The sequence below is a fragment of the Tyto alba genome, unplaced genomic scaffold (genome assembly GCF_018691265.1).
Source record: "Tyto alba isolate M040663 unplaced genomic scaffold, T.alba_DEE_v4.0 Super-Scaffold_40, whole genome shotgun sequence".
Classification (NCBI taxonomy): Eukaryota; Metazoa; Chordata; class Aves; order Strigiformes; family Tytonidae; genus Tyto; species Tyto alba.
In genome coordinates this window covers 10334243-10353667 of record NW_024881316.1, presented here as the reverse complement: position 1 = coordinate 10353667, position 19425 = coordinate 10334243, and the positions used below count along the sequence as shown (strand labels likewise).

At 38.3% G+C, this 19425-nt stretch overlaps 1 protein-coding gene across 2 annotated transcripts in view; it reads right to left on the bottom strand.

Moving 5' to 3' along the window:
* Positions 1 to 729: 729 nt before the first annotated feature.
* MDN1 (midasin AAA ATPase 1) overlaps positions 730 to 19425 on the bottom strand; it is a 101394-nt gene continuing 82698 nt past the window's right edge. Inside the window, exons 81-102 of one of the 2 annotated variants that reach the window (XM_042802987.1) lie at positions 18693 to 18839; positions 18377 to 18549; positions 17839 to 18000; positions 17568 to 17705; positions 17199 to 17340; positions 16081 to 16250; positions 15717 to 15860; positions 14882 to 15017; positions 13952 to 14265; positions 13533 to 13694; positions 13054 to 13155; positions 12686 to 12887; positions 11884 to 12057; positions 10531 to 10688; positions 8677 to 8766; positions 7652 to 7767; positions 6848 to 7022; positions 6136 to 6209; positions 5925 to 6039; positions 4902 to 4965; positions 2998 to 3140; positions 730 to 1694 (exon numbers count right to left, since the gene is read on the bottom strand). In XM_042802987.1, coding sequence (XP_042658921.1) covers positions 1506 to 1694; positions 2998 to 3140; positions 4902 to 4965; positions 5925 to 6039; positions 6136 to 6209; positions 6848 to 7022; positions 7652 to 7767; positions 8677 to 8766; positions 10531 to 10688; positions 11884 to 12057; positions 12686 to 12887; positions 13054 to 13155; positions 13533 to 13694; positions 13952 to 14265; positions 14882 to 15017; positions 15717 to 15860; positions 16081 to 16250; positions 17199 to 17340; positions 17568 to 17705; positions 17839 to 18000; positions 18377 to 18549; positions 18693 to 18839 — 3290 coding nt within the window. In that variant the 3' untranslated portion in view covers positions 730 to 1505. The remainder of the gene's footprint in view (positions 1695 to 2997; positions 3141 to 4901; positions 4966 to 5924; positions 6040 to 6135; positions 6210 to 6847; positions 7023 to 7651; positions 7768 to 8676; positions 8767 to 10530; positions 10689 to 11883; positions 12058 to 12685; positions 12888 to 13053; positions 13156 to 13532; positions 13695 to 13951; positions 14266 to 14881; positions 15018 to 15716; positions 15861 to 16080; positions 16251 to 17198; positions 17341 to 17567; positions 17706 to 17838; positions 18001 to 18376; positions 18550 to 18692; positions 18840 to 19425) is intronic. The other variant, XM_042802988.1, reaches the window with a different exon arrangement.

Genomic DNA, 19425 nt, shown 5'->3' with positions numbered 1-19425 from the left:
TCCTACTACAAATAATGAGTACAAACCTGAAATTGAAGCACATTCTGGAGAATTACCTAATGAACTAAACCCACCTACCTCCACAGTTAAATTTCCCAAAGCGTATAAGTATTTGTATACATGTATGACAGCGCTACAGAATCCTGGAAGGATAGTTTATAGTACCTGCCATTTCAATTTTGATGAAATAGACTTCCTCTGTTTTCAGTTCTGAAATTTGCTTATCATGAACTAGCTGTGGCAAAGCTACACAAATACAAGAAACAGCCTTGCTGGGCCATTTCACACCTCAGTTTTGCCACTGCTATATCTCAGAACAGCTACACCAATACTTCAAGTAAGGTTTCTCTATCTAGAAGCCAAAGAGAACAATCACATCTTTGGGAAGACATCCATGTTCCAACATTTTCTGATCAACTCCTGCACCACACTTAAAATGAGACACCTTCAATTCTTGTATGCAAAGGAAATCTCCGAAAGAGAGTTTAGACCAGGCACATTTAGAGTTTCCTTCAGATTTTCATTGAGAGAAGTCAAAAGACTGGATCCCAAATCAAAACTCGATGCTGGCATTATCCTCATAAAAGGTGGATAGGTGTTTAAGTTACAGAAACCACAATACATTTTCATACGAAAATATTTGTGCACTGCTAGAGAATGCACAGCATTTCCATGTGGCAAATTGGGTTAATTTATTCAAGCTTTGATCAATTAAAAGAACAGACATAATTACAAACAGTGGTACCTCTTTTTATTAATACAGACAATATAAGATGCATAGCTTTTGCAATGAAAAATCATGTCCATGCTCAAAGACATCGGATTAATGAAACGTCCTCAATGTCTGCCTTGGACAGAGGGGCAAGTTTCACAGTGTAAACTGATACTATAGGGATGATCGTATGGCCTTATTCGTAAAGCTCCCTGTTGATATTGTCGGACAAAAATCAGCAATAATTAAATAGGATGTGTTTAACTGCAGAATAGTTTCAAGTATTCAAGTACTTATTTTTTTGGTTGTTTAAAACCATCTACTTCCCCGCTCCCCTCACTCCTTCCCAAAGAGACAACAGCCCTCACATGAGTGAAGCTAAAGAATGCTTTTTTGCAAGACACCTAAAGTTCTAATGCAGAAACACCTTCCCAGAAGCAAGACTGATTTTTCTTATTGCAATAGACAGTGGCAGGAATAATTTTACCTCTGTGAATATTACAAATACTTTTTTTTTTTTTTGAAAGTAATAAGTTATTACAAGAGAAGTTGAAGAAAGTTTTACGTTATTGGTGGGAACAGGCAATGAAAGAAGATGACAGTCTCACCACTGCACAGTTGTCCTGACAAACGTGGGAAAATGCACCTCAACTGTTTTGTTCTCATGCAGTCTGACTGCCAGAGGGCAGGTCCTGCACATGAATCCTAGTTAGAAAGAGCCCTTATGAACTCTCCGATGAAATGCTGTTTCATGTATGTCAGCGGTTTAGCAGCAATCAGGTACTGACTTTGTCTACAAAGTGTCTGAGGCAGTCACCAGTTCAAACCACTGTCTGAGTGCATCACTGAGAGTTTCTGGAAGCGCGTTCACGTCTCTAAGGATCATGTAGAATGGGAATGGGAATTCTTCCATGTAAGATCTGATTTCAGGCAATTCTCCAGGTCCTTTGAATATAGGTACTTTAATGTCCAAAATGGAATCCTGTAGAAAAGGATTTGTTACTACTACACCACATGCATCTTTCACAGGACTTTGGTATTGTCCTATTTTTCAAATACTTATAATTCCTTCTCTGTTATATTAAAAGTTAGTAGAGAGTTTTAAGACTGAAAGCCACAAGCATTCACTGATAAATCAAATCAAAAGCTAAACACAAAGCAGTTAAATGCTTTTGCCCTTTTAGATAAAAGTGCTCTAATCAACAAATTATAGGCTAGAGGAGACTAAGCTTTGGCTTCTGCAATACCAAGTTCTATAGATAAACCCTGTCCTTCCTTAGTAATTTATGATTTGAGTTTACTGTTATCACTTTAGTTTTATACATTTGATGCTCTCCTGGCACTGTCATGTGTAAGCTCTTTAGGGCTAAGAGTTCGACTTGCACTTGTGCAGTGATCTAATATAACAAGATTCCTTAGCAAATTATTTTATATTTCAACACACACTACAAAGACAAAAATCAGATTAAACTCCAGCTGTGCTTCTTGTAAAGTAGCTTCTTAGTTGCTCAGTGTAGCAGCTTAGAAAATTAATAAAACTTATGAAAAATGCAGTTCACTGCCCAAAATTTTCGCTTGGCATTACAGCTAGGTTTCATCAGAACCTTATAACAGTTTGTCTGCAAGAGAATTGTTAATTTTTCAACAATAAATATAGAAGATGAGTTTTGTATGGAAAAATAAAGATATAGGGAAAAACATGAACTACAAAATACGAGTCTTCACCACATAATTCAAAGAAAGACTTAAGTTTGGGCTCCTGGATATTTCAGCTTCTCAACCAAGGAAATCTAACAGTTTTCTTTCACAGCTACCAAACAAATACGGTACCCTGATTCCCCAATTCAGGTACTAAATAACTCTCATCTGTCTAATATTTAATCTCCTATTTGCTCCAGCTGCCATATCAAATGGAGACTGCTGCCAGAAATTATCAATTTCAATCAAAATTGACAAGAACAAAGAATTTCTCCAACTTTGAATTGTCAACCTGCCAGCTACTTCTCTCGTGGCCAAAAATCTACAACTGTTACATCTGAAGATAGGATCTCTTAAGACTTCCTATGGCACAGAAGACCTTTTTTTTTAAACAAAAGAGGATAAGCATCACAGTACGGAGAAATGAGGAGATCTGACAGATGTTGTGAAAAACTGAAATTGGGCTAAAATATCTTTGACCTCTGCAAAAGATAAGATAGTCTTAAAGCACTACAAAAGACAAGAAAAAGATTTGCATGTTTCTCATCCACTGCACTTGAATACTTCTCTCTCATTCACTTACTTACCCGGGAATTAGGATTGTCCAACACTACAAAAATAACAAAGATATTGGCATTCTGAGCTGCTTGAACTGCTGCGGTCACTCTTTCCTTGCCTTCCAAGAAAAGACCTCTTCCATCAGATACAATCAAAAGCAGCTGCGCTGTTTCTGAGCACAAAGAACATTTTAAATTCCAGTATGTTAGAGTAATCCATTTAAAAGGCAAACAGACTATTTTGTCTTTAGCCCTCTGTGTGTAATGGAAAAACCCTCAAAGTATTCCTAAGGAAATTAAGTCTTAAACAAATAGAATTCTGTGACTTAACATTAAGCTACAGTTCCGAGTGGGTCAAGAAGGAAAGTTTTTCCCACTGTGTGAAACCACTGAGAATAACTGGGTGAAAAAGCCCCAGTCCATTAGTACCATAATCAAGGATGAAAAGCATGGAAAATATCTAATGAACTTAGTCACGGCCTTGTCCTCCATGCCTCGTAAGTGCCCAGGAGTTAAATATTGGCTGAATTGTAAGAGTCCAGCCACTAGATCACTACCTCAGTAAAGCAGCAGCTGCTGCAATGAAAGAGAGTCTAAATTGATTCCTCCAGAAGCAGGCACCTGTGGGTGCATTTCTATTAGCGTTTCACTTTGCACTAAGACTGTGCTTTTGAAACATGTTTCCCTGTTGTCCTCACTTTAACTGGCTTGGCTTCCATCAGAGAGCAATCTTGGACTGCGCAAAATGGGTTGGTTTTGGAGGAAACTAAAGCAGAAGACAGGCTCCAGAGGCACACTCAAGGCAGTCTAACCACTACAAGGCGTTCAGCCCTTGGGACTGGATGAGCTCGTCTGAAGTAAACACCCTGAAAGACTCACAAGCACAGCTGCTGGGTTCCTGGGCACCCACCATTTTCTGTAGACGTGTTACTTGTCCCAAGTTGCCCCCAAAGTCAGAGATACATCCCTCTAAAGGGACATCCTAAGTTGTGTATCTATCATCTTTTAATTACAAGGCAAATCCAGCCAGGAACACAAGCCCCTCTCCTGTCCTGTCCCATCCCTGCCCCCCAGCATTACGGCTAGGGAAGGATGCAGAACACTTCCTCCTCGTCTGCAGACAGGCCCCCAGATGTGACAGGGCTTGGTCTTTTTACAAAAAAGGGTGATGTATCCTACTGCCTTTTTTCTTGCTAGCTCCCTGATTCTGAGGAACTGATTGCTGCTCCCTGATTGCTGCTGCACCCCAGCCTCGTGCAACAGGGCCGGGATGCTGCTCGCCCACAGAATATTCTGACAGCCTGGCCGCCCTGTGTCAAAGCAGCTATGGATTATAAGTCCCAGACTGTCCATTTCTTGGAGTACTTTAACAAGAACTTTTTTAAAATACGGGTGCCACCATGACAAGCTGTTAATTAACACAAAGCAGCCTTTTAGGCTAACTGTGGGTCAGCTGTGAAATAACAAACCTTCCAGCTTTTCTGGGAAATTCAGGCAGCTCATGACCTGAATTTGTACCTCAGCGAAAGGCACGTAGGAGGCAAACAGCTTCCTCAGAACAGTGTGCTTCTGGATACCTACAGAATCAAGTTTTCAAGCAAGAACAGAAGTGCCTTGGGAGTCGAGGTCACTAGGAGGCTGGACAGTGCTCTAAAGCAGGCAGCGTCTAGGACTTAAATATGATCTGGAAACATGACCTCAGGGAGGCAGGTAAGGCGTGCCTTTTTAAAATCCTTAAACAAAATTTCAGTGAATTACTGAGAAATACGAGATAGGTGTCTTCTCAACCAAACATTCCTTTTGACAGATCAAAACCCAAAGCCCTAATGCAAGTGATGTCTCAGTGCTAGGAGTCTTTCTGGTATATGCTGTTCTGGGACTGTAGTGAGTGTTCTGCTGCCATGGCAACAAGCATAGTAACAAAAAAAGCCCACCTGGATTAATATTTTGAGACAACTGCTGTGCTGCAGCAAACATATTTGCTGATGATTCTAGAAACTGCAGAAGAAACAAATAAGGAAATTAAGTTACCATAAAACAGTAGACTTAATAATGATAAAATTTTTGAAGAACACATTTCTGTATTTTAAATGCCAAGGTAGTTTAGTCTGACCATCTACACAGACACACTCCTTGGCATTTTCCTGTGGTAACTCCTGCTTCAAATTTAGTAAGTATTTTTGAACTAGAGAATCTTCAGAAAAGCCTGCAATCTGGATTTAAAATTTTTCCAGTGCTAACAAAGCCATCAAAACCTCAGTAAATTGTTCAAGTGATTAACAGCATCATTAAAAATACACATCCCATTTCTAGGTTGAACTTCTTTGGCTTCAACTTGCAACAGGTACTTAGTTACGTACTCCCTGTTAAAATTAAGGACATCAACTGTCAAGTCCTCCCAATTTTGGCATTTGTAAGATTACCATCGAGCTATCTGGCTCTCCCTTTTCCATTTACTATTACTGGAAGATCTTATCCAAGTCTGGAAAGTAAGAGTTCAAAAACCTTCCTAAAAGAAGAAAACTAAGTGTTACTACAGAAAGTTATTTTCTTCAGGAATCAGTCAAGTCTGACAAACATACAAAGCTCTTCCTTCTACTATGACAGCGGAATCCCTCGCATGAAAACCTCCTAAACTCCCACAAACTTCGATGGGATTTGGCGCTGGGGTACAGACAAGAGTCGGATTGATAGCTTGTACCCAAAACACTGTTTAAGACCCAATACAGAGAAAGATGAATGCTTAAAAGTGGCATACATCAGAACTAAAAGTGAGAAAACACCCTTACTATCGTGAAATTGTGACCATTCTGTCTTTCTGTTATCTAACCAGCTATCACACCCTCAAAACCAAACAGCGAGTAAACGTCACAAAATGATCGTGAAACCACGAAGCTGCTGATGTCTTGTCTGGAAAAGATTTGCAGACTTGTTGCCCTAGAGGCATTTTTGTGTACCTGGGCTATTTTTGTTTTCTTCTGCTGAAATTTGCAAAGACGCAATATCCGTGTCCCTGACTGGTCACTGAACTGTTCGTGGAATGGGTGCAGCAGCTGAACAGTCTCTCCAAAGCTTTAGAAAAAAAGGAAAAAAAAAAATAGTGGGAAACTGGTACTTAGATTCTGCTCTGAAGTCTTGAAGAAAAGTCAAGATTTCAAATAAACTCACCTACACACAGCGATTTGTCCCACTTCTAGAAGAGTCAGTGCATTTCCAATAACTGCCAGGGATTCATATGCAAGCTATTTAAGAAAAAAACTGTATCAAAAGTAGGATATTGCAAGCTTTACTCACTGCTTATATTAAATATGAAGAATGTTACTGAATTTTTTTCATTGTCTAGTAAAATAAATGAAAAGACTTCCTATCTTTTTTCCTATTATAGTTAAACAGGATAATAATTGCAATAAAAATACACTCGTTCTACTTGAGGGCTTCAGCTGATTAATTCAGAGACATCACTTTAGGCCGGCTAATGAAATAAACACTGAAATAACCATGTAGAAGGAAACACGTTTTTAATAAATAAAACCCCTACAAATGAGATATGATGAACTAATATTTAATCCTCCAATGAACTGCATAGCTAAGCAAGTTTCAGCCTTTTGCAGGCTACAAAAGATAATTTTCAAGTGGATCTGTACACCTCTAACAAATTTAACATCTCCACCTTTCAGCTCACTTTCACTGATTTTTCAGCAACAAATCTCTCAGGCACAACGTGACGAGTTCAAGAGCATGAGCCAGAAAAAGGGCCGCTCTAGAATCACCAGAGCCAGGCCTTCCAGCAGCCACCAGCTCTGCAGGAAACAACTCAGCAGGTGACATACTCATCAGTAACAGGTAGTTTCTTCATAAAACTTCCAAGGTTTTATTTTACCTGTTTAGAATGATTGTCTATCATACTAGAGGAATCATCAATAGCCAAGCAAATCTGGTACTGTCGTTTACTGGGCTTGGTTCTTCGCAACCAGATCTTATCTTTTCTGAACTGACTGGCAATATATGGAATCACTTTGCGCATGTTCAGTCTCTTCCCTGTTCTGTAGTCTCCCCTGAAAGTTAAGAAAAAGACGTAGTGACAGGGATTATCAGCAAATATCTCATTCTCAAAATCCTGGCCTATGCAGAATATGCACCAAAATAACAAAATTTTAAAAAATACATTAAAATAAACATTAGTAGTTCTAATACTCATTTTTAGATATAGATAAAAAAATATGACATTGATAGTCAGTGTTTTAAACAGAAGTTCTTAAATGTAGGTGCCTAAAATGGAAGCAGACCTTGAATTTAGACTGCTCCAGTTTGAAACAAGTCTAGACCCCTCTCTCCCTCAAAAAAAAAAAAATCACTTAATGTTAAAAACAACATAAAACATTTTGACATTTAATATAAGCTTTGACTCAACAGAACTTCATGTGTTTAATTTTGTTTGATTACCTGCTGCATGGAAGAAAAAAAAAAAAAGGCAATACCTCAGGATGGGTACCTACTACTGTATCACATTTGCATTTTGTAAAATAACCTAGTATTCCAATACTAAAGTAAGATGAATGCATTTGCAAACAGGAATAATTGCTATAAAGCAAGAACCAACACAGAGCTGCAGTTGTACAGAGGTTAAAGCCCCCCAAACCCAGGAGTTTAAAGAAACTAGAAGCCTCAGAAAGACCCAACTTACTTTAATTTGGCTGCCTGAGTGGGTTCCAGTATGAGTCGTAGCTGTTCACAAAGCTGCTGTGACAGAGGAGCTGTCAGTACCAAATACCTCTGCCACAACTGTGCTGCTTCCTTCTCCTGAAACATCATATATCACAGAAAGAAATAAAAGTGAATTATGAAAAATCAAGAAGTTGGGAAGCACTGCCCGAAAAAAGAAAATAAACCTTGGTGTACTAAGAGGGAGGTCATAGGTAACTATGAGCTGAAACTGTGAGGCTGGCTTGTGAGCACTCTATAAAGATGACAATTTGCGTTCAACTTAGGATGTTCCTTGCTCCAGCGTGCAATGATCATTCCTCTAGGAGTACACAAAGCAACTCTGGCACTGCTGTTGGCATAGGAAAACCTTGCAACAGCCACCATCTGTTAGTATAACAGCAAGGCAAGCTGTAAAGTCTGCTAGGTTCCTTATCGACCATCAAAAATTAAAATTAAAATTCAGCAAAATCGTTAAGCTTCTATGCTGGCAATTTCATTCATTAATTACTTCCAAATACGGTTTACAATCCATGACTAGGAGAGTCAGAGCAAGTATCATATTCTGGTTCTGCTGTTGGTTAGCTCGAACTCCATCACTGCAACCGAAGGAGACTGCTTCTGTTGTTGATCATAATTTTGTGAAAGGGGTGACCAGCACTTAACTGCAGGTGACAACTCAAAATGGAAGGAGCTTGGCAGGACTGAGAAAAATGTTTCTAAATATGCAAATTTTAGAAGTGATTATCAACACAGTAACTTTCTGCAAATAGCATACAGCATGTTCAAAACAAGATCAGCAATATCATGCTGCTTTAAGAATAATGTTTTTTTTTTTTTTTTCAGAGTAAGTTAAACGTAACAACAAAAATAGCGTCTAAATCACGCGATTTTGAATATTTAGATTCCAACCTGCTTGGCTTCCTCAGTGCTTCAGCAGTAAAACAAGATGAAATAATGAAATGAAGGATTCTTATGACAGTTTTATACTAAAACGAGGACACAAACCTCATCTGGAGTTCCAGACTGCTGTGTGTGCCAAGCTTCCAATTGCCTTTCCAGTTCCTTTCTTAGCTCTTCAGGATCTCTAACGATGTGCTAGAAGTGCAGTTATGAGATTTATGAGACACAAAAATAATTTCACACATCTGGTGATCCCTAAACCATAGAAAACTATAAAAAAACATAAGAATGAATTGTTCTTATTCTTTTAGACACAATAATATCTGAAAAAACTTAAATGAAGATTCTAAATCTCCATTTCTTTAATAGCTTCCATGTACAGGAAGAATAAATACCTCCCCAGAAATACCTGCATCTGTGACACAATCAGCATAGAAACAAAACTAGGAACAGACAATTAAAATAATCAAATACATAACTTGAAGATAATTCAATTAAATTATCTTGACAAACACCAGACAGTATAATGGCGATCTAACTACTAAATACTACCTATCTAGTATCTTCCGAAATATAAGATGCTCCCTTTAATTATAGTTTTTTTGAAAGCTTCATTCAAATGACTTAAAAGACTTAAATGACATCTTCCTCTCTACCTGCCAGCAAATACTATTTCATAAATCATTCTGTTAAAAGACACCCAAGCTTTATTAAACTTCTTCAACTTCTATTGTGCCTTCAGTGACAAATTCTGTTCCTGACTTGTAAAACCATAGTTTAGCCAAGCAGTAGTCTGCATAACCTGCAGGTTTACTGGATTAAGGAAAATAAACCTCTGAATGCAAACACAACAATACCAATAACTTCTCATTCCTCAAGAAGCAGCAGCAGTCCCTCTGGCCACCTGCTGCAGATGTAAGGGAGGAAGAGTGTACATGGAGGGGGCTTCTTCCCTCTTCCTCAGCAACACTTCTCCTTTCCTCTTTAACTGGTGCTGCAAGAGCTCCCTCTCCTGTTTCAGGTTTTGCATGTCAATTGGAAAAAAACCCCAAACAAACCGACCACAAAAAAAGGCACCTAACTGATGACAACAGAACACTCCTGTATTGAGCAGCCTTTTTCTGAAGAGCTGCCACATTTGGCATAAAGATGCAAATATCAGGTATATCTGGCACACAATCCTTTCTGTGTTGTGCGTAGAAACAGTAAAATACCACTCTCCAAGTATGTACCCAGGGCACAAAACATGAAAGGTCAGTATTTCTACAGAACAGACACTGAAAATATTCTTACTGCATCAACTGGTTATCCACCATCAACTGCTTCTATGCCATAGCTCTTTATGATAAAATGTGCTGCTTCACAGCTACCATTTTTATCTGGGAAACTGAGTGTTACATGTAACTCTAGGATTTTCTAGGCTCTATTTTTTGAATTGAGAAAGCATAAAAGGCTCACAAAGGTTCTACAGTATTTGCTATTAGCTTTTTTTAAGAAGTAATATATTGTGATAAATTAACTGAAGTGATTTCTTTTTCCACAATCGTGTTTTAAGGTCACTGATGCTTAGCTCTCTCATCACTCTGAACCCTTTATCTTCAAGACACACACCCTCACCCACTGCTTTCCACTCTACCCAAGCACCTGACCAGCAGATTCATCTGAGCAAAACAGTTCTTGACAGCTAGAAAAACAAGTTTATTTTGAAAAGAGTGAGGATGGGACCTTCTCACATAAGAATGGGGAGGACTTGTCATTTTAAAGTCATCATTCAGCTGTATATACAATGGTTGGTTGTGTGTTACTTTTCATTCTGCTCTTAAAGAACAGCAAGCTACTGAGTTATCTTAATGAAAGTAATTCTAAACGTTTGTATTCACAGAGTTTCATTAACACAGCTCAAATAAAACAGACTGTTTCTACTACTATAGCTGTAAGAAGACACATTGGGTATCATACCTGGGGAGTGTCCATCAGAAACTGATGGGCTGTATGTATGGTTGAGTCCTTGCTTCTCTCTGGCTTCTCTTCAGTCACCTTTGGTAGCTTTTCTGTTGTAGAGTCATTGACATCCTCAGAGTCGAAAGTCTGGATCTCTGGCTCTACGTCACCTGGTCCTACAATCACAAAACTAATTGCTAACTTTGTGGATCACACATAATACAAGAACCAATACTGTATCTTGACTCTTTGTAGAAGAGTTCCGCGTGCTTTGCAGTAGAACCCAGACTTTCTTTTAAGAGAAGTGCACAAATTTTTAAGACAATTCTAGGAATAGGACGAACGCAAGACCTTGCAACTCAATGGAGCAGATAAATAAGCATTCTCTTATGCAAACTGTTTTTCTCTCTTACAACCTTCTTGACAAATGAACAAAATATTAGTCAACTGATCTTTAACACCTGAAAATTCCACTGGTGAGGTACGTTTTTTGAGCTTCACAGACTCTCTGACAGTGATAGGAGGTATAAAGCAATTTAAGAACATTCAGAAAATCATCATTAAAAAAAAAAAAAAAAAAAAAAGGCAAGCTTTTCTTATCTTTTAGTCTCTAGTTTTGTAACGGAACTGTTTCCTGCAAATCAGAAATCCATTTACAAAGGAATGACGTAAAGATTTTCTTTTGTTATTGTTTCTACTATACTACACTGTTTAACAAGTAGTTTTTAAGAATTACTCTAAGGAAAAAAAATATGGCATTGTAGTAGATGTTTCAAAGTTCCTTTTCAGAACACAGCGTTAGAAAATCAGGTAGGAAAAACAAATAGACTGATTACATGTATGCCTGTAAAGCTAACAAGTCTATCAAGAGATTTAAGCGAAGAGATTACACCTGAAGGGAGTGGGAGGCAAGAAAGTGAACTGAGGCTGGTAAAAATCTTGTCTCCCCTCTCCAGCCAGTTTTTCTGTTCTTTGGTAAGAAAAACATTCAAAATTCTAAGCTATAGTGGCATTCATAGAAATGAAATATTATTGTTGCAATTGGCAAGACATACTTCTTTATATGTAGCTTATTTTGTTTGTTTGGGCTGTGTGGCTGACAAGTCAGACCTGTCTTCTGATCTACCAACCATTCACACCTGAGAGCCATTTTCTGTTAGGCAGCTCAGTTTTGTTTTGTTTCATTCCCACTTAAGGAAGAAAGCAGTGAGACAGTGACACTTCAGTGCTACCTCACCAGATGTTGGTTCAGACCAGCTCCTCAACTTCCTGATGTTTTGTCAGAAGTTACACACAGAAAAAGAAGTTATGTGGTGCTCATTTTGGTGTCACGCGCATCAGCGTACGTTTAGAATGTTTAAGTTAATGTACCAGGAGTTTTAGTGGCAGTAGAATTCTTTTTTTCTGGCTTCAGCTCCTCTGTGTCTACTGCTCGGAGATCCTCATTGTTCTGCATTTCTGCTTCCATAGCTGCATCTTCAGAATCTGCCTCTTCCTTTTCTTCAAGAGGCATAATAGGTTTCTCTTGTTCCTTGCTAGCTACATCTGTGTAAAGGCAAAAATACTTATTAACGGAAAAGAGGAAGGAAAATTAGTGAAGTTGCAAAAACCTGTTGCATTCTGAGGCCAGTTCAGTTTTGGTGAACTTAAATTGTCTCAAACTGCAGTTTTATCTTCCACTGTGCTGTGCCATGTTGTGTCAATAAGCTATTGCCCTGAAAAGCTGATGAATAAAATAGACTAGTTACTTTAATAGACAACAATTTATGTAATTAAATTAGACTAGAGGAATATTTAGAGACATCAATTTGTTTGATACAGAATAAAGAACCTAGATTATCCTAAATATTTTGTATGCATGGTAGCAGTTTGGGCTTCAAAATAACTGGAGTAAGATTTGGAGAGAATAGATTTTAAAGATGTTTATATGTCTATTAAACTAAAATCCATTTTTATGAGTCAATTCAGTATTTTCAGAGGTGTTCTCATTAGTTTGAACCTGTTTGACAAAGACTAGCATTTAGTAATGAAATGGTGCTACATCTTAAACCAAAGCAAGGATTGTTAAACTTAACTTTAAAAAAAACATACTGGGAGGAACTACAGTAAATAGGAGTACTTCAAGATTTGATTCTGCAAAGACAACTCTTTACACGAAGAAATACCACCATACCATATGTTTGTGCATCATAGAATTCAGAGCCTTGTTTAATGTGTTCAAATGCATCAGCCTCCTCCACGTTTTGTTTAGGCTGATTTGTGTTGTGCTTTGCTTCACTGCTGGATTCTATGGTTCGCAGTCGCTTGTGGATATGTTCGTTGTGATCTCCCATCGAGCGCTCATTGTCTGCCTGTCCAGGTTTCCTCTTGAAACTCTGAAAAAGAACAAATTAACACCGTGAAGTTCAAGTGAGGTGCAACCAAACACCGATTCAAACCAGAGTTGTAACAAGGAGAAACAGAGTCCTGCCTATTTGCTGGTTAATATTAAGACATTGAAAGAAAAAAAAAATTTTAAAGAAATTAAATTAAGATATGAACCTGGGTATTTTTTCTGCTTTGCTTCTGAGAAGCCATCCGGGCCATGCGTGTGGATTCATGGCCTTCCGACTGATTTGCACTTGAAGCTCCACTTCCGTATTCCTGAGAGACCCAAAAAATTGCAAAGTTAACTGAAAAGGAATTTAGCAACTGCTGTAGACAACTTAAGAAGTCAAACTGCAGTGCTGTGCTACCTTCAGTTGGAAATGACAAATGGCTCACAACTGCAGGTATTCTTTTGGAAAGCAGACAAGACAGTTCTGCTGCTCAACAATTAGCCTAAACTTACCATGCAGTTTTCACTCCCATGAAGGTAAGTACATGATCCTCAATTTTTTTCAATGAATTTGTAACTGGTGTTCTAAAAACAGAATCTTACACACCATTCCTAAAAATATGGCAGCAATTCCTTGATTGTAAATTGAAAACATATTCACAAGTTCAGCATTTTTAACTAGGACACTTCCATGTTAAGTTACCTCTTTAGACTGGTCTCTTTCTGAAGCCTCTCCAGCCAGCTCAACAGCACTGTCACTCTGCAGATTTTCTTGCCCAGTCTGCCCTTCTGTTTCATGTTCCATTCTTTCCTCAGGCTCAGGAATCTGTTCATCCATCTCTGAATTATCTTTACCCTCTTCTTCCTGAAATAACATCAGTTTATTGGAACATCGTAAAAAGCATCGGGAAACAGAAGGCTACGGAGGTAACAGGAATACAGATGACAGAAATACACCAGTTTAATAGTAAGCAGATCTGTTATCTTGATGAAGATTCTCACGAACATTACACCTACTCAATGTCAGATTTGTTTCAGCGCATCACAGAACACATCTATTTCTTAGGTCTTGTATAAAGCAATTAAAAAAAAAGAAAATCAGGCTTTTATTTATTACTCTACCCGAGGTTGAAGGCCTTGGTCAGCAGCAGGGATTCCCTTATCTTCAGCAGATTCATTTTTTTCTTCATCAGGTGGTTGTGACTCTTCCTTCTCCTTTTCTGTTTCATCCTCAGTGTTCCCTGCGTTTTCTTCTTGTTCATCACCATCTTTGTCCCCTTCATCTTCCTTCTCTTCAGAAATGCCTTCTTCAGCTGGTTCTGCATCTTGATCATCCCTTTCTGTCTCACCAGTATCCTCTTGATTCTGGTCTTCTGTCTTCTCTGCCTCAGTTAAATCAACAGGTTTCTCATCTACCTCAAAAGCATTCTCTTCTTCTGGATTAAAAAGATCAGGAAGGTATACAAAACTTTCAGTGAAGTATAGAGACAGTGAATATTACAGATATTTGAAATAAAACTGCCCATCCTACCAAAAAAACTTAAAGAAAGTACTGAGAATTCTATATACAGAATCTATGATTTTCTACAGCAGATAATTTCTTTAAGTCACATTTGGTTTGTAATTAACAACAGAGCAGGATGAAATCCTATTAACTTCCTTTAACCTAATATTCTTGCGGGTCAGTTGACTTTAAGTACAAATGCTTGCAAATAGCATAGAAAAAAATGAAACTATAAAAGCAACTGGACAATGAAATAAGTAGCTTCTAGCATAAATCAGGGTGTATCACTTGGATAACATGAGAAAGCTAACTCCGCAATGTGCATGAATGGGAGGTAAAGGAAAATGCTGTAATACTGAGCTCCCATCTGGCCTGCATTTGGTATCTTGATATTTTGATACACAGAAGTGAATTTGCAGCTTCTTGTTACACAGAATCCTACCACCACCTCTCTTCTTTCCATAGAGAAAAAGAGCTCGTTATCTGACTGTTCCTCCCTATTTTCATTTGGTTTTCATCTGGGAATCCGTAGAGATTTTCAGATGTACCTTTATCCTCTTCCTCCTCATCACTCTTTTCATCATTCTCCAGATTCAAATTATCAGGAAGGTCCAAAGGTTCAACTTCAGTCTGCTTTTCTTGTTGGCCATGATAAGGATCTACTTCATTCTCATCATACTCACGCTGTCAGCAAAAGAACAGGGAAGGAGAAATAACAGGTATGTCGTAAGTGGGAGGAAAGGCAAAGATGAGAAATAAGATACTATTGAACTCTGTAGGACACAGAAATACTGGATACGTTATTACATGCTGATCAGTTAAAAACAAATTTCCAGTGATACATATCACCATGTATATATAGCAGAAGATGATTAATTTCAGCAAATACATTTACATAAATTGTTGCTTCTTCAAAACAGCATGTTTTGTGTTCAGAATCCAGTTTTCCTAACTGAAAGATTCTGAACAGAATCTGCACCCTTGCAGATGGTAAATGCACTTTTACATACTATAGAGAATCTTCAGGCATACTTAGGCATACATAGATTTTTGGGATGTGTCCCACTGACTTAAGGTGTTTCTTTTGCTAAACACAACAAAACAAGAACTTTTAAGCTCTGTCCATCAAAACATCAATTAAGTGTTAAGCCCGTTTTGGCAGCCCTTACAAGTTCACGTTAGTGCAAACAAAAATTCTTTCTGGATTATGGATTAGAAAATATAATGGATACAATGTGGTTTATTTTTAGCTCTGAAATGAACTAACATTCAGTGCACATCACTACTAAATAAAGAGCATTTCAAATTCTCAGAAACACATGATGTGAGGAATAAAATATGATTTAACAGCAAGATACTCTATGTAGTCCAAATAATTTTTACCTCATCAATTTGTTCATGAATTTTCTCTTTGTTTTCACTGTCATCATCTTGTTGCTCTTTTTCCTCATCCTTGGGAGGCTGTTTTTTATTATCCTTGTTTCCTGTGCCCGAATTGTCATCTTTTGCAACGAGCTCTGAATCCTCCTATCAATCAACAAATTCAAAAGAAACTCAATTATGCTACCTTCTTCTCAAAGTTTGAGTGACAAGACATCATCTCTTATAGACTAAGTATCTTGTGATATGCTCAAACTATCCCCTTCCAAGACCAAGAGCTATGCAAAGGAGTTCACAGTCTAGGTCACATCAGGTTAATGGAGTTCAATTCCTTTGATATTCTTCTTCCCACCCTCTCCCTCTCTACCTCATCCATTCCTGGTCCAGTTTCTTCTGGTTTGCTACTGGCATCATCTTCATCATCATCATCATCTTCATCCCCCCAGAGCCTCTCATCCAGTTTATCATCAGCTTCAGCATTATCAAGATTTCCCATCTGCTTATCCAGCTCCTCTTCATCTGAACTGTCATCATTTTCTGTGTACAGTTCAGAGTATGTTTCAGTACAGAAGAGATAAAGCTAACTTTTTTCTTAAGTTCAAAAACAAACAAGCAGTCATACTTGCACCTTAATTTCATCACCCTGTGCTGTTATAATTGAGAGATGCAGAAAAAGACACACGTGCACCAGCCGCCAGAAGAGCAGAGTCCTAATTATGTGTTTCAGAGTGTTCTCTTGGACATATGGACACACACAGCATTCTCTCCCTCAGACTAGCAAGTCCCAGGTGCAAAACTTGGATAATTTAAACTATCTATTCCTTACCCTTTCCTTTCTCCATTTTCAAAATGTTTTGGCATTACTGGGAAGGGAAAGGTCCACTCCACTTTATCTGTTTATTAGCTTGGGAGTTTCCCTTCTTGTGCAGATGAACTTGTTCTCGGCACTTTGTCAGCGATTTGGAAGTAGATTAAAACTACTTTGATTTGTAAACCTCATTCATTTCAGATGTTCTGTTACCCTTTAAAGTGAAGAACTGCTACCTTTTGTGTGAGTAGCAACTTGAATAAATCTACCAAATGTTGCTAATTTTTCCATTTCAAAAAAGGTCAAGTTAAAATCTTTTCATTGCTTAAAAGTTAGCAATAGCTTCATTAATCGCATTTTAAAGTTAACTACAGCCATATTCTCAAGTGCTCTGTTAATCTTCAACAGCTCCACAAAGTCAGTGACTAATTTTAAAATGCATCTGTAGGTCAGCTTACAACAGGAAGAAATAATCGGCTCCCTTTGTTCCAAAACCACCACAGTGGCAGAAGAGATGCATGCTCCTTTGCATTCATATTAATACTTCCTAGTATTCATACACAAATGGCACTACTCTGTTGTTCACACAGTATATGCTTTACTATATAAAAGTATCAACCATTACTGGACTTATCTATAATATTTCTTTTAAGTTTGCCATAGTGGTAGGACCAAACCTTTTTTTTCCTGTTCTCCATCATGCATTTTTCCTTCAAAGTCTTCTGACATTTCAATTGCATTATCTTCTCCTTCAATGTCTGGTTTAGAATCTTGATCCTCTTTCTCCTTCTCTTCACCCTTCTGAAAACTGTCTTCTATCTGAATTAATGGTAAAGCCAAAAATTACAATGGATCTTGCCCATATATTAAAGCTTAAAGTACCATAACAACATTTATAAGCTTATATGCAAAGGTAAAAGCCAACCTAAAAACAGAAGAGTGAAGGTAACTTCAAGTTTCTTTTTTTACCCAAAATATCTACAACGTATTTCAGTGGTTCTTTTCAGTTTTACTTGAATTAAGCAAGAACGACCCCAAACACTTGCCTGATCTTCACTTTCTATTTTGTCGCTCACATCCTTCTTGCCTTCTCCATCTCCAATACCACCATCCTCATAATCATGAAACTGTGTTGCTCCCTCTCCAGCTTCATCTTCAAGTAATTCTTTTGGCAGACAAAACCCCTACAAAGACAAACAGAAACCTGAAACTTTCTGTAGTAGTAAGTATGTCTTTCAGCTGAGTTTCTACTTCAGACTTTTGTATGCATTAAATATATGCTTACCATATTACCCACTGTTATCTCTAATAACTTACCTTTTGGGCAAGCTCTGTAAAAATGCTAGTTAGAACAGAAAGCAATTTTCCAGTACTCCTGTGAGATGCCAGCGAAACAGTGAGGTAGAACAGGATGAGGTCTGAATACTTGCAGAGCAGGGGCTTTAGACGCACCAGCAAATAGCAGGACTGGTTGAAGAACTGCAGTTAAAACCAAAGAACAGCTGTCAAACATGATTATGTACATAGGTGCACCTCAGAGAGGGTGATGATAGAGACTGAAAAATGCTGAAAGATGCTTAAACCAAAAATATCAGTGGGTGAGTTGAAATAGAATTTCTAGAGTTTCCAGAGTTTTTCCTACATTTTCACAAAAACTAAAACTTTTCCTTCTTACTAAGGGAACATCTGGCTTTTGCACTACACAAGTGTACTTATATTTGGCCATAATTTCTCACGTGCTCTTAGTTCTAAGGTATTGGACAATAAGAAGCAATGCACGTTTAACCACCAAAGTTGACAATTCCAAATCTTTTGAGACGCCTAAACAAAAAACTCTTGAAAAGAGCAATTCTACCTTATGTTTATCTGAAGTATAATCTCCTCTGTAAGATTTCAGGTTCTCCAGGAGTTCTGAAACTGCTAAAATCACTTTCTGCACATTCAAAGAATCCAAATCAGCAGAGAGATCTTCATCCAAAAGCTTAGTTATATGTCCTGCTTTAATCACGTCAAATGAGGCTGCATCCTCTTTGAAACACAAAAAAGTAAGAAAATCAAGTCAGACATTCTAAACATGTTATAGCAAGCAATCTAGAAATATCTACTGTATCTGTTTAGGTTTGCATAGTTTAAACTCTCCTTCTCCCTCTTAAGTAAATTAACAAACCTACCATTTTCCTCTGTAGACTTTTCTTCCTCTTTTCCATCTTCCTGTTTTCTCTCTACCAAACACTGGATGGCATACAGAACAACACGGATAACAGTTTCCACTTTTGCCGAGAAGTGCTCCACAAACTCTTCATCTGTCTGTTGATTTCCTTTTGAACCGTAACACAGGCAGTTTTACATAGAAGCATATTAAATTACAGGTTACCATGTTTCCTCTATGCAAGAAGCATGATAAACACTATGCAATTTTTACCACATAGCTCTACTAGAATTGCCTTGCTAATCCTGATCTACAACTATGGTGTAAGATCTGTGTCCTGGGTTTGAGTGAGTGGTGGGTTTTTTTTTTTGTACCAGGGGAGGGGGCTACTGTGGTGGCCCCCTGTGAGAAGCTTCTCAAAGCTCCCACAGCTCCAAGTCAGCCCCATCTCTGCACCAAGGCCATGCCAATCAGCTGCACCTCTGCGATAACATATTTAAGAAGGGACATGGTGATGAGTCGTCGGACTTGTGAGGAGGAGTTGCTGCAGCTGCGTGAACACCAAGGTCAGTGGAGGAATATAGGAAGAAAGGAGGGGGGAGGTGTGCCGGAGCAGAGACCCCCCTGTATCCTGTGGTGAGACAGCAGGGTGGGCCCCCTGCCACTCATGGAGGTCTACAGTGGAGCAGACACTGACTTATGGCCTGTGAGGGCATTCATATGGCCATTTAAGGTGGCTGCACACGAAGTCAGCC